General features: G+C 33.0%; 1 protein-coding gene across 1 annotated transcript; it reads right to left on the reverse strand.

Annotated features, from left to right (window-relative positions):
* Positions 1-3,732: 3,732 nt before the first annotated feature.
* LOC149568445 (pectinesterase-like) lies at positions 3,733-7,757 on the reverse strand. Its single transcript, XM_089821370.1, has 2 exons — positions 6,471-7,757; positions 3,733-4,676 (listed from the first exon to the last, which is right to left on the reverse strand). Exons 1-2 carry the CDS (start codon positions 7,633-7,635, stop codon positions 3,982-3,984), a joined length of 1,860 nt encoding a protein of 619 aa, XP_089677496.1. The 5' UTR covers positions 7,636-7,757; the 3' UTR covers positions 3,733-3,981.
* Positions 7,758-17,184: the final 9,427 nt, after the last annotated feature.

The following is a 17,184-nucleotide window of genomic DNA, read 5'->3' on the forward strand; positions in this document are numbered from 1 at the left end:
AGTGTGATGTTTGTTGATGATAGTTAGAAACACTATTCCTACCAAAAGTCTATTGGACTTCTAGAAATGTGTTGCAAACTCTAAATCAGATGAGCAAAGCCTATTTAGGGACCAAGGTACGCCATTGACCAAAAAAATTAATTAATTTTATATATATATATATATATATAATTTTTAACACTTCTATAGATATAATGAAAAGGTTATCTTGGGTGGAAATGAAACTTTGAATACTACATTTTTTAAACCTTATGTAAAGCATGCACTCCCAAGTCTTAAAAATGAAAAAAATGAAAATTAATATTAATTATAATCATTGTGATGATGAATCAAGATTATAATATTGATGTAAAAAAATTCTCCACATTTAAATCTATAATTATTTTACATTAAAAGAAAAATCTACTCAACTTGTACATTACAAATTATAAGACCAAGATTCAAATATTCAATTTCATTATATGATAAAGATGATATCCTTTAAAAAATTCCACTCCACTCCTATATTGCATGGGAAAAATTTAAATGCTCATCTATTAATGTATTAGTGATAAACAAATTTAATATTTGGTGATGTTTTCTTTAAAAAACTCTAATAGACTTCTATACATTTCAACTTGAAGGAAATAAACTTAATAGCTAAGACATTTGTTCTTAGATTTTTATTAACTTTGATTTTTTTTTATAAAAAATTATAAATTAGTTATATATAGACTATTCAACAAGATAAGTTTCTTTCTACCAAACGACGAAACATATTTTTCCTTTTTATTTATAATATCTCATAATTGTAGATGTGTGATGTGAACACTACAAATATATCATTTATGTTACTAAAAACTTGGAATTATAACATTTTAGTAATTTTAATGATTTTTACATTATGTTTATGAAACATTTGATTCCTTTATTTTTAAATCTTATTAATCTATTTTAGATATGTTTGTATTTTTTTTGTTAATTTTTTATCTTTATTTTTTATCATTATTTTTATGTCTATCAATTACTAAAAATTATATATCAAGTTTTGCACAATATTATTAATTAATAACATCATATATCTTATTTTTGTTAGATATAATTATATGTTTAACTATCTGGGAGGAAGAACGGTGAAGTTTATTGGCATTTTGCTGGTGAAATTGGTGGTACCTACATGAAAAGTCACAAGTTTGGTTGTCATTGATGGGAACTAAGTTAGCATAGCTATGCACTATGATTGGTGAAGTCAACATGAAGACATGACATGATTGGTAAGAAGAATTTGTAATTGATGATCAATGTAGTAGAGCAATTGATGACATAAAAAGCACTTTCATGGCAATTGACATAGAAGTGAACTTATGCAATGCATTCACGTGTGCAAAATATATACATAATTAACCTTTAGCATAGTCACAATCCATAACCAATTTAGTTGACTGGTGAGAAGAGTTTGGATCATCATTATTATCAAGACAATTAAGAACATTTGAGTTCTTGGAGACAAGAAAAAAATTCCAAATCACTGAGTGGTATAGTATGCACAATCTTATTAGGTGATGTGATAATAAAGATTTGAGATTATGAGATAATGAGTTGGTATTATTTGGACCTTTGGAAAAGTATAAGGTAGGTGCACTAGAGGAGTTAAAATGTGTTTGACTACCTTAGATGATTGATAAGGAATATCTTATTGAGGGTTGGCATGGTTATGATAAAATTTATTGAGACATCAAGATACATGAATTTCATAAGATGTTTGAGTGAGACTCTAAAGGTTTGAATAAATTTCTAGGATTAAGATGTAAATTTAGTCATGTGTCTAACATAGCTATTCTTAAAGGAGTTGTGTGATGAAAAAGTAGTTGGAGTTTTGAAGTGTGAAGGTTGTGATTTTGATACAAAGAAGAGGAGAGAAGAGAGTAGTTTCAAAAGTGCACAAAGAGAATTGGATTTGACAAGCAAGCAATGCCATAACCAGATCAAAGATCTTGTTGTTTCCTAGCAATTACAAAAAGAAAATTCCTAAATTGGGTGAACTCTAACCAGTTCTTGTTGTAAATCCCTTAAAGGAGTAAATTCTTAAAAGATTATTTAAGATCCTCTCACAAGGTAGATCCTTAGAGATCTAATTGTACTCCTAACAATTTACAAATCACTTCTAACATGGTGAACAAGGATAAAGGATTATTGTTGCTCCTAGCTGGACAACTCATTTACCTCAATAGTGAGATCTTGGGTGTCATTCCCATTGTGGTTTTCACCCTCTAACAAGAGGTTTCACAATGCCAAAACATGTGTTATGTGTGATGATTTTGTGCTTGTTTGATATTTTTACCTTTTATTCACTTGCATTAGTTTTATGCTTCATTATTTGGAAGCTAGTATTTTAGTTCAACAGATCGGTGGTTAAATTTTTACATTACCTACTTTCTAAATCAATGGTTGAAAACTATCTAGAGGTTTTGCAAGACAATTAAACAAATTTGGACCATTAAATGTGTTTTCCCACCATTGTTTGATACTTTTGGTTAAAACATCAAAGGCTTCATTTTTGTTAAATGAAGGACTACCTTTAGTCAATCATTGTCTTTTGTATATATAAGTGAAGCATAGCAACAGGTGATCTGACATACTCCACCAAAAGAATAAGCCTTTCTTTAACCCAAAACAATGAGATCCAATCACCAGATACAAATGGATTATAATCTCTACCTTGGCAAAGGAAAATAACACATATGAAAAGGAAAATAACCACAACCAATGAAACTATCCCTTGTTGAAAAGAAAATAGCCACAATCAATGTCATTGTTACCCTTGGAGTTTTCATTTATGTACTTAAAGTTGACATTAAATTTGCATGAGGGACACTAATTTATAGAGTTGAGCCTTGAGCATTAACTTCTGGAGCTTTACATAACGTTGAAATCTTTTGATCGAAATATTGTAACCTTGGCACCTGAACACATGATGCAAACATTGGAGGCCCAATAATAACAACTTTTTCTTACTAAAACAATATTACCTATGATCATAAGCTTACACAAGTTATTTTCTAATACTCTCATTTTCCCCTTACCTACAAGAATAATGGATTTCAAAAATTGCTCGCGAGCATTTCAAAACTTACTCACCCTCAAATTTAAGGAGATTTTGTCTGAACTTTTACAAGACTTTGAACTCTATGCTAAAAGATGTGATGGCTAGCTCTTACATCTCATGCCCCATGAATTCAAGAAGAAAGACTTATAGAAGAAAGTAAATGCCAATCATTGCCTCACCTACAATTTCAATTGAAACTTCTATTCCAATTCAGACAAGGGAGATGTTGCCAAATATTATGGAATCGAGTTTTACATTTGCTCATCTCCTTGGCTTGAAAGTCTCAAAAGACTTTTTAACAAATCCATTGGCGCATATCATATAATCATAATATTTTATGAGACCGCATTTATTTTAACCTCAAGAGAAAATTGAAATTGATTTGACTCACAAAGAAAATCAAGATATTTAATTTGATTAAGTAAAGCCCATATAATATAACCTATCAGCTAATTATTTTTTATATTAATTAATATTTTATAAATATTAAAATTTAATATAAAAGATTAAAAATCATACTTCAATAAATATTACTTAAATATATAACTGTGATAATATTAGATTTCTTCAATATTCATGCTTTTTTTATCATCCTAGCTTCAAAATAAACCCATTAAAACAACACTGGACGAGCCAACTATTGCGAAGAAGATGAACGAAGTTAAGTCTCAATTAAAAAATAATATTCTACATAACTAAAAATATATAATCACCTCTTTTGACAAATATGTCGTTGTAGCGTAAAGACAACTAATCAAATTACCCCAAAAACACAAAAACAGTTATCTTGAAATGATTTCCGAAACAAATTCATACCACCTGCCAAGATTTCCAGTCTGAGTAAAACTAATATGGTATAGTTTCCAGCCTTGATCCTCTAAATATTATGACTCTAACTAAACCAAGCCTCCAGTGAAAGGAATTTCTGCAGATGGCAACCAGTTAGATCCAGAAATGAAGTTATCGACTGTGAAATTGTTGGCCTCCTCTGCTACTTTAATAACGCCATAGCCGCCCCATTTCACTCGATTGGTGACATTGGCACCGGGTCCAGTGTTCATATATTCTCTATAATACAAGCTTTCCAATGCAAAATCTCCAGACCATTCCAGCCAGCCAGCAGGGTGAATAAGATCATCTATGAAGGTTTTCATAAAAATTGTCCGCGAGTGTTTTCTCCACGGCCGGCCCAGATAAGTCGAGAAGGAGCTCTTCACAGGTGTAAGATCTCTTCCAGCTAAAACCCTACAGTTTTGAATGGAAATGCCTGTGTTCTGGTATGGATCTCTCCTGCCTTGAGCTGTAATTGTGTTCATCTGATGCCGCATTGGCCTTCTCGCAATAATATTGCACTTCTGGAAAACCACGGCTGCATTGCCGAAAATGAAGTCTACAGTTCCGTAGATGTTACAATCTCTGTAAAACTGGCGAAGGGAGTGGACATATAATGTGTCCTGGTAACCGAAAATGTTGCAGCGGTAAATGGCGGAGAAATCGGCCCCCACGCGTAGAGCAACAGCCTGACCTTTTCTCGGCCCTGCACTGTTCACGAAGGTCATGTCTCGTGCTATAAACCCTCGGCCGGCTACAGCTGCGTTCAGCGACGGATAATTACTTGTGAGTGTTCGTTTTCACAAGAAATAATTTGAACTTTACTACTTAAAATGCACGGCAAAAGAATTTGTGAAATCTTTACAGGTTTAAAATTTTCTCATCTAATTAATCAGGTTTTGAAAGCAGTAGAATGTGTGATATTAGATCTGTTTCTGTAAGTAGATGAGAGAATGAATCTAGTTGGAAGGGAATGAAATGCCTTTTAAATTTTAAAATCTACAGAGTCAAATTTGAATAAACCTTAAAGACTATTTATGGAGAAAAAGGAACACCTGCGATCATCAACGGATTACTTCTCGTCATTGTTCAGTTTTCTCAGAGTTAATTTGAACTTTAACGATACAAAATGCGCAGGAGAAGAACTTGCGAAAAAAGTTCAGGTTTGAAATCTTCTTCGTTTAAAACATGTTTTTCAGGAAGCAGAATAGGACATTTTGATCTAATTTTTTACTAGATATCCGCATTGGAAATAAGAAAGAGGAGAGATGGAATCTAGTTGAATAATTGAATTGCCTTTTCAATTCAAAATCCACTTTCATATTTAAATTAACCTTGAGAAAAAGAAACAGAAAGTTTATACTTTGTTTCGATGCAAGATCGGGAAGATCTTGTAATCCGTTCGAAACAGTGCAAAAGGGGGCTCTTATTACACTAAATAGATTTGTTTAACAAAATTTCCCGTTGTCTTTACAGCAAGAAAGTGTTTAAGAAATCGACTGTTTGATTGTGTCGATCCATTAAAGAAATCTCGAGCATTTGTTTCTTCATAGTTCAAAAGAATGAAATGCTTTTTCAATTTAAAATCTACTGACAAATATGAATTAACCTAACATAGTACATATCAGGAAAAGTTAACAGAAAGTTTATACAAAGGCGCCGATATAGGATTAGGACAATTTTCCAAGAAATATTTTTTCCTTACCTGTATTTTTTTCTTAAAGGGGAACTTCTCATTTTCTTTATAGCACTAAATGACTGTTTGATGGTGTGGATACGGAAAAGAGATCTCGAGTATCTTGTTTCATCATTTGCAAGTTTATGTACTAGAATTTAATATCTTTCAATAATCGATTTTAAGTTTATCCATTCGTCTAAGGTTTGGCTGATTCATATTTCCAACACTTGATTCTTTGTGTTACAAGCAAATCAAGTGCTCAGAGAGCATAGTTTCAACTGGACCTGCTGTCCTGCAGTTTGAAACCATATCAAATCTTTTATAGATCAGCCCGGAGTTGAACTCAAGACCTTCCATTAATTAGAATGAACTACCAATCCTCTAAATAACTAATAACAAACTTCCAATTATATAGCAAATAGCAGTAAGAATTTATGGTTTCCTTGGACTTAGCATTGGTACCTAAATCTTTGAAGCTAAAACTGAGATAATTATTTCTATGGAGTATTTACGATTTTCTGTAAAGAACATAAAACATCTTAGGATCTTTTAGCTGAACTATTAATCTTTTTCATAACACCAAAATTTTGGTAAGCTTCTTGATCCTATTAGATATTTTGTTAATTTCTCTACTGAAACTTCCAGGAGAAACGAGTGCACTGTAAGTGTAACATTGGCTTGACACCATCAATTCAGAACTAGAAAAGTCGGTAAAGAAATTAAATTATGTGCATGGAAAGGCTGGGAGCTCCAACCAGCAAAGATGAAGAGAAATTCCCCCCTATAATCTTAAGGTATGATTTTACTAACATATAATTACAACCACTTATCTTTCCCAAACGGCACAATTCAGTCAAACAAAAGACAAGATCATACCAAAAGTTGCAGAACGGAAAGTAGTTGAGCCATCCTCGACGTTTCTGTGGGAAGCCACAATGGTCTTCGTCCTTCCCTCTCCAATCAGCATCACATTAATCTTTTTCTTGGAAATCGCCACATTTTCGTTGTAAACTCCCTGCTTCACAAAGATAACATATCGCTCCCTGCTGTATAATGGTGCATTATGGACAGCCTCCGTAATAGTCTTGTAACGCCCAGTTCCATCTTGGGCCACAGTCACATTCGCCACCAAAACACCAGATTTACGCACTCTTAACAGCCTCCGATCCGCCACAGACATCCACTCCGGAAATCTTTCCTCATTACGCTGCCTGTGCTGCAGGGGATGCGAGACATGAAACATATTGGTTTCCAAGCTGTTATCTGGAAAGGAGATATTGAGCATGGCCAAAGCGTTGCTTATGGAGTTGGACAAATCATGAGATCTTTCCTGTAGCGGAGCCTTTACATTGCTGCCCGATTCTTGAAGGCCATCAAAACAAGTATCCTGGTTCGTAAGAGCTGCACTGAGCCATGTCTTTATGTCCACAATCTGTGCATTCGAGGGTTCGATTCTCATTCGGGAAATCTCCGCTAGGGAGTGATTGAGGTGAAATATAGAATCCTGCAACAGCTCAATACAATCCTCCAACGCCATTTTCTCTAGAGACTCCACGCCCTCGGGGGCTAATTTCAGAGCTACACTGTAGGCTTCTTGGATTCGACCCATTGTTACATTCACGGCCATATGGGCAAAATTCTTGGGGTTTTCTCTTTCAGCATTTGGATATGACAGCAGAGTAGAAATGCAGAGCTCCGGGTACAATGTTCTATTGCAGGCTGAATCGATGATTCTGGAACTCGGTGCCCAAGTTGATCCGTCATTGTGGAGATTTCGTCTGCGAGAAATTGAGATACCGAAGGACAAAGCCATGATAGCAGCAGAGATAAGCAGGGCCAAGATAGCTATAAGCCATAGAATTCTTTTCTTGCCCAATTTCTTGCGGCGTGGTAAGTAACAGCAGGGGATCATTGTGGAACGCAAACAATTGAAGCAAAAGAAGCAGGAATATTTTCTCAGACAGGATTGGTGCAAGACGCTGACGTCAGTGCCAAGAACGCTAGAGAGAAGAAGCTCAATCGAGCCAGAATCTTGCGCCATTGATATGAGCCATTTTGAATCAACCTCATGAACATATATACCGTAACGGGTTAAAGTTTGAGAGTAGACCACTTAAACAAGGTTGAATTGTTTAATTGTTATTTCAAGAATATGAACGTTGATGGGCAAAGAATATTTAGTATAATAAATTATTATTTTCTTTATCAATGTATGGCTCATATTATCAAGACCAATTGTAATCTTTCATTTAAGTTTTAGAAAATTTTATTAAGAAAAGAATCTTGTATCTAAACATATATCAGTAGTTGTAATAGCATTTGTTAATTTAATATTTACATGTGTTAATTTATTATCTATTTTTATTTAATTTTCTTACAACAATGTACCAATTGTTGTATCTTTAAAGTTGTTATTTCTTTAATGAGTCTTCATAATTAAATAAAATGTAGCCTCATTTGAAAAAGAAATCAATCATATGATGTCACATAGTTGTACAAGACCATTTGTTTCACCTTTTTTGGGGTTGTTTTGGATACCTTGCAAAAAAAAATATTTATGAAGTTAAAAGCAATCAAAATTGGGTGACTGACTCATAGGGTAAACAAATAGCACACTAGCCACCCTTGCAAAAAAGTAGGTTGTGTTGGTATCTCTAACAATTGTTATCTATTAGTGTCAATCACTTAGTCATTTACAAGGAAGAGTCGGATGGTCATAACTGTGACCAAGCTACTCTACATAGGTCAAGTCATATACATAAGCAAGTATGTATCGAGCTCTATAGGAGTTGAGTAAGTGTATGGTCTCTGAGTATTTTGATATGAGCCGAGCTCATTAGCAACTGAGAAAATTCCAAGTATACAAGTGACAAGTTATATAGTTAATGCCAAGCACAATACATGTTGAGCATCAAAAGAGTAATACATATCGAGAAACAACAATGTCGAGCATTAGAATATAGTAAAGACCGAGCAATGCAGAGTTTACATAAAAGTCAAAAATGGAACATAATTTGAGGTAACGCATTTTATAAGCCAACATCCAGAAGGAATATTTAAAGAGTGTAGAGGTTGTTACAAAACATTTAAATGATGTGGATCACAAATCCCTATGTTTTGTGATCAACGATTTAAATGGATAGGCTATTATGGAAGGATCTAGAAAACTCTTTATGAAACCTTTTAAATAGAGATGATCTTAACCTAGATCAGAGAGGGAGAGAGTGAGAGAGGTGTGTGGAGTAAGAGCAAGAGTAGAGAAATGTATGCATGCAAACAAGGAGTAAAGTGAAGGATTGAGATAAGATCAAAAGTTAGTAAAGGGTTATGTTATCACCTAATAGAGCAAGTGAGCTATTCATGGTAGTGAAGTGAAAGGGAAAGACAAGTAACATCATATTAGAGGAGAGGATCAATTAGCAAGGAGAAGACTTGAAATCAGCTTGTAGAGAAAACTGAGTCAGGTACTAAATCTGTTCTAACTCACTTGAATCAGGGTAAATCTCTTAACACAGTGGTCTTAACATATCTTTTTAAATCTCTTAACAGATTCCTTACTTTGTTGTAAGTGTTAAATCCTCTAACAAGGTGAGACCTAGCAATCTCTTAAGCCTTTAATAGGGTAGACTCCTCATAGGGTAGATCATATCTTATGATCAAACATTGCAACCTTAATTGCTTAACTTTATTACTGCACTAGTGAAGATTTATAGGTGTCATCCCCACCCCAATTTTACCTTCACCTTGGAGGGTTTATGGGTAACAATATTGTGTTATGTGTTTCATTTTCATGGATGTGATTGATCAAATTTATATGTTACAATAGATTTACATTATAAGTTTACTTATAGATGTGAGTGAATTGATGAAAAGTTTAAGTGTTTAAGATTCAGTTCTAGTGCCCCCCCCCTCCTCAATATCATGTTTATCATGTTTATACCTCCATCAATCAAAAATTGGCATCAGAGCTACTGGTTCTTTGAAGGAATTTTAATAGCTTGGAGATTAGATCTTGGAGATGGAGGCTTTCAAACTAAAAAAGCTTATTGACAATCGAGTGACTAACATCTAGCTTATACTATAGTAATTTGAAAAGGCAAGACAAGATATGAAGGATTCCCTAAAAAGGAGAAAGGAAATTGCCATTCAGATAAAACAATTTTCATATGAAGAAGTGGAGACTAAAGGACTATTTGAACCAATCAATCCAAATGAAAAAGCATATGTTGAACTACTTGATAAGAACAAGCTTCTGAATGAAGAAATAAGAGGATTGAAAAGGGAACATGAAATCCAATTAGTAAGACTATGTGAAGTGACTGAAAAAAATATGAAAGTTGAAGAAGGCAAGACTATGGATGAAGAAGAAAAAAAGGTGATGACTACCACACTTGAAGAAAGGATATCAGATGTGTAAAAGCTCACAGACACACAACTAGACATGATGAATCAACTAATGCTTGCAGATTAGGAATTGAATTACAACGATGTGGAAATTGCAAATCTCAAATCACAAAAGGACATATCGAAGAATGAACCAAGGTTAACTTTAAGAAACCCCCTCCCTGAAAAATATATAATTTTGTGGTGAATCCAACATTAATTTTGGTGGGGGGGAGGGGGGGGGAATTTAATTTTTGTTGGTGAATTTATTTTTTGATGTCAGAAAAATTTTAATTTTAGATACAATTTTTCTTCAACCATTACAAAATTTCATAAAAGTGAGGCGATTTTGTTTGTTTTGATACAAAGGGTATATATTGTATATGATGAGTTTTCCCATTTATTGGAAAAACATATATATTGCATTAGGCAATTTTTCCCATTTGTTGAAAATATATATATTTGATTAGATAATTTTTCTCATTTATTGGAATATATATATATATATATATATATATATATATATATATATATATATATATATATATATATATGATTAGGTGATTTTTCCTATGTATTGAAAAAACATAAATGATGCATTAGCGAATGTGCTAGAAAATGACATGATTACTCAATGAATCAATGACTAAAAGTGAGGTTCCTATAGGATGATACGCATGTGGAATGTCCTAATGCAATTTATGGCATAGTGGAATCTGGTTGAAAAAACATTTTTTAAATTGTAGACTTCCTACTTAGTGGTTTCCATTATCAGAAAATTAGTTAGTTTAGGTTGCCAAAAATGGAACTACCTATGGAAAAGGGGTTATCGAATGAAAATGGAAGCCCTTCTATTAACCCAGATTTGACTGTGAAGTAGGATTAAGAACAAAGTGATCTTACTATAGGGCTTAGTGCAAGTTCACAAGTTCTCTCTACTAATCCTAGGGACACCATCAAAGAGCTCAAAAAGGAGTAGGAAACAGAAGACCTTCGAGTGATATTTGTTGAAATGAGTCTTGACCCTCCTAATTTTGAAGAGTAAATTACAAGTATGGTGGAACAACCACTACAACATTTGGGGTCAAATTGCGACGGTGGTCTAATTTGTGGTGATTTTCATGTTTTTATTTTTACAATTTTCCCAGACATCATCACAATACCAACATAAGCATCATAATTATGATGCCCACATAACTATAAACAAAAAAATTAAAAACATGACTTAAAAATCATTCCCCATTTGTTTTGATTCTAGAGAGTTGCATATGAAAGGTGGAGAACTCTGAATGTCATCATGCCCTTATGCTTAGTGCATTTCATTCTTATGATATATCTCTGCATTTCATTGCCATGCCCTTCTTCTACAATTTTGTTGTTGTGATCTCTGCATTTCCTTCTTGTGCCTTTGCTCTGTAGTTTGGTTGTTGTACCCTTGTGATCTTTGTGTTTTGTTGTCATTCCCTTGCTCTACAATTTTTTTGTCGTGTCATTGTCATCTCTATGGTTCATTGCCATGCCCTTGCTCTATAATCTTAGTGTTGTGCCCTTGCTTTGCAATTTTGTTGCCATGTTGTGCCTTTGCTCTACGATTTTGTTCTCATGTTGTGCCCTTGCTCTATGATTTTTTTGTCATGCCCTAGCTCTGTGACTTTCTTCAAGGGTATGTAAATGTTAGTTTCTTTTCCTTCTAAACAAGTATCTCTTTATATCTTCTTTTAAACATGTATATTTAGAGATATTTTTTAAGGTGCTCATTACATCTTAGCATAATAAAAAATTGATCCTATTGCATACACATTCTAGAATCCAAATAATAATAATAATAAACTTACTCAGCTCATGCTAAGTGACTTACCTTGAGATCCTCCACAAAAATAATGTAAACCAGGAAAAATGGGTAGAGTTTGCAAGAAATTTTATAAAAGCCTATCATAGTAGATATTTTTAGAAAGAAACTAGCCATGACTAGTTAAATAGATCTAGTTGTAGATTAGTTGGGTTGATTACTAATTCTTGTAGAACTGTCATTAGATTAGGTACAATAAAATGAACAATCAACTATTCCCAACTAGCAGGATCAAATGCAGTTTTTCAAGGTGTTAAAATTGCATATGCAAGGAATCAAAGAATAACTTCAGTGAAAAGTTGAGTGTAAGGAGTTAAAGAAGCAAGTTCTTCTTCTATGTAAATGTCATAATCACGAGGCTCATTCTCTTGCAAAAGCATCTACCAAAATGATATTACCTCTAAACCATGCAAAGGATGTTGAAGTGGTTCCCAACCTTAAAACACTTTTACAAGCATTTGATGCTTGGGATCATCATAGGGAGATTGTGTCAATACTTGAAAAACTCTTATAAGCATTTGATATTTGGATTGTAAATTCTCAAAGACACTTGCAAGTGATTCCAATGCCATAGTACCTACCACAACACTTTCCTAGATTCTATCCAGTAGCTCCCATAATACCCTCTATGTTGTCTAGTTGTCGTTTGTGTCATGTAGTCTCTTTCTAAAGCTGCTCCTTCTCCTTCTCTTTATAAAGCCACTCCTCCTTTGCTCTCATGCCTTAAACTGTGTTTATCAAACTTCTAAATATCTACCTCTACCTTATCTAAAATCAACTTCACATTATTTTGTAATTGTGGCATAGGTGTTTGATCATTGATAGCTTTCATTTCAGCATTCAAGTTTTCAAGATTGGTCAACACCCTCACTTGCAAACCTCTCATGTCAAGCACTCTTTGTACTATTTCAACACCATATTTTTCTTCTGAGCTAATAGTTCTTCAAGTGTATTTTCTTGTAAAACATTAATTTTGTTGAGCAATTGTAACTCTTAGAAAGTGCATTGTTGTTTTCATGTATGTATGTATATATAATAATGAATAATAATAATGTTTTCATGTATGTCAAAATAATAACTAACATTACCATTGGATAATATAATAACGAAGTAATCAAGCCAGTTAATTAGAAACTACATCAATTTAACTATTGTTTCCAATGTCATAGTACCTACTGCAACACTTTCCTAGATTGTATCCAGTGGCTCCCATAATATCATCTATGTTGTCTAGTTGTTGTTTCGCCATGCAGTCTCTTTCTAAAGCCACTCCTTCTCATTCTTTTTTTAAAACCACTCCTTCTCCCTCACTCTCGTGCCTTAAATTTTGATTATTGAACTTCTCAATATCTTCCTCTACCTTATCTAAAATCAACTTCATGATTTATTGTAACTCTAACATAGGTGTTTGATCATTGATAGCTTTCATTTCAACATTCAAGTTTGAAAGATTGCTGAACACCCTCACTTGTAGATCTCTCATGTCAAGCACTTTCAACATCATGTTCTTCCTTTTGAGATAACAGTTCTTCAAATCCATTTTCTTGTAAAACATGAATTTTGTTGAATAATTGTAAACTCTTAGAAAGTGCATTGTTGTTTTCATGTATGTATGTATGTATGTATATTCATATATATATATATATATATATATATATATATATGTATGTATGTATGTATGTATGTATGTATGTATGTATGTATGTATGTATGTAGAGAGATCTTGTGGGTTGTGGATTATGGATTATAAACAAAAAAGAAAAGAAAACATGACATAAATCATTCCCCATTTGTTTTGATTGTGCAGAGTTGTGCGGGAAAGAAGTTTGAGATCTCCAAAAAAAGGTGAAGAGATGTGAACATTGTCATTCCTTTCATTGATGTGATCTCTACATTTCGTTGAGGTGCCCTTGGTTTTTGATTTTGTTGTTGTGATCTATATAGTTCATTTTCATGTCCTTGCTCTGTGATTTGGTTGTCGTGCCCTTGTGATCTCTGTGTTTTTTTTTCATGCCCTTGCTCTATGATTTGGTTGTTGTGCCCTTGTTATCTCTTCATTTCATTATCATTTCCTTACTTTTTGATTTCATTATCGTGCCCTTGTTTTGTAATTTTGTTGCCATGTTGTGCCCTTGTGATCTTCATGCCCTTTCTTTGTAATTTCATTATTGTATCATGCCCTTGCTCTAAGATTTCATTTTCATGTCATAGCTCTACCATTTTCTTCAAGGGTTATGTAAATTTTCATTTCTTTTCCTTCTAAACAACTATCTCTTTTATTTCCTTCCAAACATGTATATTTAGATATTATTTTTCAGGTGCTTATTACATCCTAGCATAACAAAAAATTGATCCAGTTGCATACATATTCTAGAATCCAAATAATAAAAAAATGAAACTCACTCAACCCATGCTAAGTGACTTACCTCAAGATCCTCCACAAAAATAATGCAAACCAAGAAAAATGGGTAGAGTTTGCAAGAAATTTTACAAAAAATTATAATATTAATATGAAAATTTTCCCTCTCTTTTACGGTAATGTCATCATTCAATTACTTATAATTTAACCTTCATGGCTTATTATCACTTTATATTGTTGTAATATTGTCTAAAGAGTACTTTCCCTTAACAATTTATAATCTTTGACAAATGACTTAAATTGATGATATTACTCAAACTGAAGTAAATGTCTCCTTCACAATTGGTGTCCAAGCCCCACCACAACTTAGAACACTAGACGTCACTACTATCACAATGCCTTTGAAAAATAATAATAGCGAGTTGAGCTAAACAAAATCAATAAAACAATAGAAATTTAGATGGTTTTCAGTGACACTATAACCAAAGGTAAGGGAAAAGTCTGTGCATTCAATTTATATTGATTTCTTTCTCTTTTTATTCTTGAAACTCTAAATTATTTTCTTGCATTTTCTAAAATAGGTTGTTTGGGCTTTTATGTGTTGAAACCCTAATCCCAAGCCCTTATATTTGGAGCATTTTTGTATTCATTTCATTTTTTATGTGTGTTAGCTTGTAATGGAGGACATATCAAAACAATTCCCGATAAGCAACAGCCAAAGTGGAGGCATTGCTACTATCTTAAGGATCTGTGTGGAGAATTTCATGTGTTACAGAAGCTTGTAGACAGAGTTCAACAAATGGGTTAATTTTAAATTATCGTCTAGAAGAGGAGTGAGTGAATTGCTTATACCTTTTTTTCAAAGATTATAATGCCTTGTAGTCTACAAATATTGTTTTCTATAGTTTATGAATTGTTGTGGTTCGCTTGTTCTATTTAATCACTTTCAATGTATTGTACACTGTATCAAGTAGAAAAAGTGTGATTCTAATGACAATATGCATTGCTTCTAGAATCAAGGAAAAAACTACTCAGAGGGTAATTTATTTGAAGGAATTTATCAAGAATGGGTGTAGGTAACTTTGGTTATGTAGTAGTTGTTCCTTATAAGTTTTAGTTAAATTCAAAATGAGAGCAGAAGATTGAGTTGTCCAGAAGTATTTAGGAAATGCCTTGCTATGGAAAACTTAGATTTTAAATTTGTATTCAAAAATACTTTTAAGATTTTGTCACCTTTATGTTTGTAAGTCTATGTATGAAAACTCAATTTGAATTTTTGTTTGTAATTATAACACAATCTCTCACAAAATAACAGCTTTAAATGTTAATAGCATATTCAAATTTTAAAAAATTCAACAAAAAAATAGAAAAGAATAAAATAACTTGTAAATGAATAAGCATAGAAGTGGCAATCTAATTTGTACTTTCTATCAGACTAACTTATTAAATGATGTTGTTGATAGTTATTAGATTTTTTAAGACAATAATCAACAACTACTTCTCTTTGGTTTTTTTGATTGGTAATATATTATGTATTAATATTGTATCAGAAGTTCAAAATTACATTTCTTTTTCCATTGTTTCTCTTGGCATATTCTTCTTTCCATTATACTAGTCTCCAAACTTTATCTCCTATATGTAGTATAGTAAACTTGATAGTCTACTTCATAGGCTACCGTACTTTTCTATTTACCCTAGAGATGCTCACCTAGGGAGCCATTACAAGTACATTTCTAAGCCCACACATTTGGCAAATTTGGACAACATCTAACTTGAAAAATATTAACCACTAAACAAAACACACAATTGATGACACCTAGATGTTAATTATCCTAGCCATTTCTTCTACATCTCCTCCTTGCTAAACAAGCATCTCTTTATATTTCCTTCGAAACATGTATATTTAGAGATCTTTTTTAAGGTTCTTATTACATCTTAGCGCAATAGAAAAATTGATCCAATTGCATACATATTCCATAATATAAATAATAAAACAATCAAACTTACTCAACTCATGCTAAGTGACTTATCTCAAGATCCTCCATAATATAGACCAAGAAAAATGGGCAAAGTTTGCAAGAAATTTTACAAAAACATATCATAGCATATATTTTTAGAAAGAAACTAGTCATAACCTAGTAAATTGGGTCTATTTGCTGATTAGTTGGGTTGATTACAAATTCCTATAGAACTATCATCAGATTAGGTACAATAAAATGAACAATCAGTTGTTCCCATCTAGCAGGATCAAATGCAATTTTCCATGGTGATAAAATTGTATGTGCAGATGCATCACTTGAATGTTAGGCATGAAGCACATGCCCTAATTTATAATGAATGGTTGGATATAAAGGATCCATACATTGGCCCAACAATGGAAGCCAAGGATGTAACCATGTATGTATTGGCGTGCTCTCCCTACGAGGATCTCAAGTATCTACTATTGTTGTTAACTTGGGCATCACTATATGATCTAGAATGTTATGAAGTACTGAGGCCGGTAGTAACTTCTCCCATGTCTCCATAAAATTTAGCATAGGTTTAGGGTCCCTTGGCTCCTAGGAATTTTTAGCAGCTATTCTCACTGCTAGAAGAATAACTTCAATAAAGAGTTGAGTGTAAGGAGTTGAAGAAGCAAGTTCTACTTCTGTGTAAATGCCATAATCATGAGGCTCATTCCCTTCTAGGAGCCTCTATCACAATGACATTACCTCTAAACCATGCAAATGATGTTGAAGTGATTCTCAACATTGAAACAATCTTATAAGCATCTAATAATTGGGATCATTATAGGGAGACTATGCCAATACTTGAAACACTCTTATAATCATTTGATATTTAGACTATAAATTCTCAAAGACACTTGCAAGTTGTGATTCCAATATCATAGTACCTATCGCAACACTAGCCTAGATTTTAACTAGCAGCTCCCATTTGTTTTGATTGATTATGGAGAGTTGCGTACGAAAGAGGGTGGAGAGCCCCAAATGAGGGTGGAG

Source organism: Cupressus sempervirens, chromosome 3, assembly GCF_028749045.1.
Source record: "Cupressus sempervirens isolate cs-2001-9-10 chromosome 3, ASM2874904v1, whole genome shotgun sequence".
Classification (NCBI taxonomy): domain Eukaryota; kingdom Viridiplantae; phylum Streptophyta; class Pinopsida; order Cupressales; family Cupressaceae; genus Cupressus; species Cupressus sempervirens.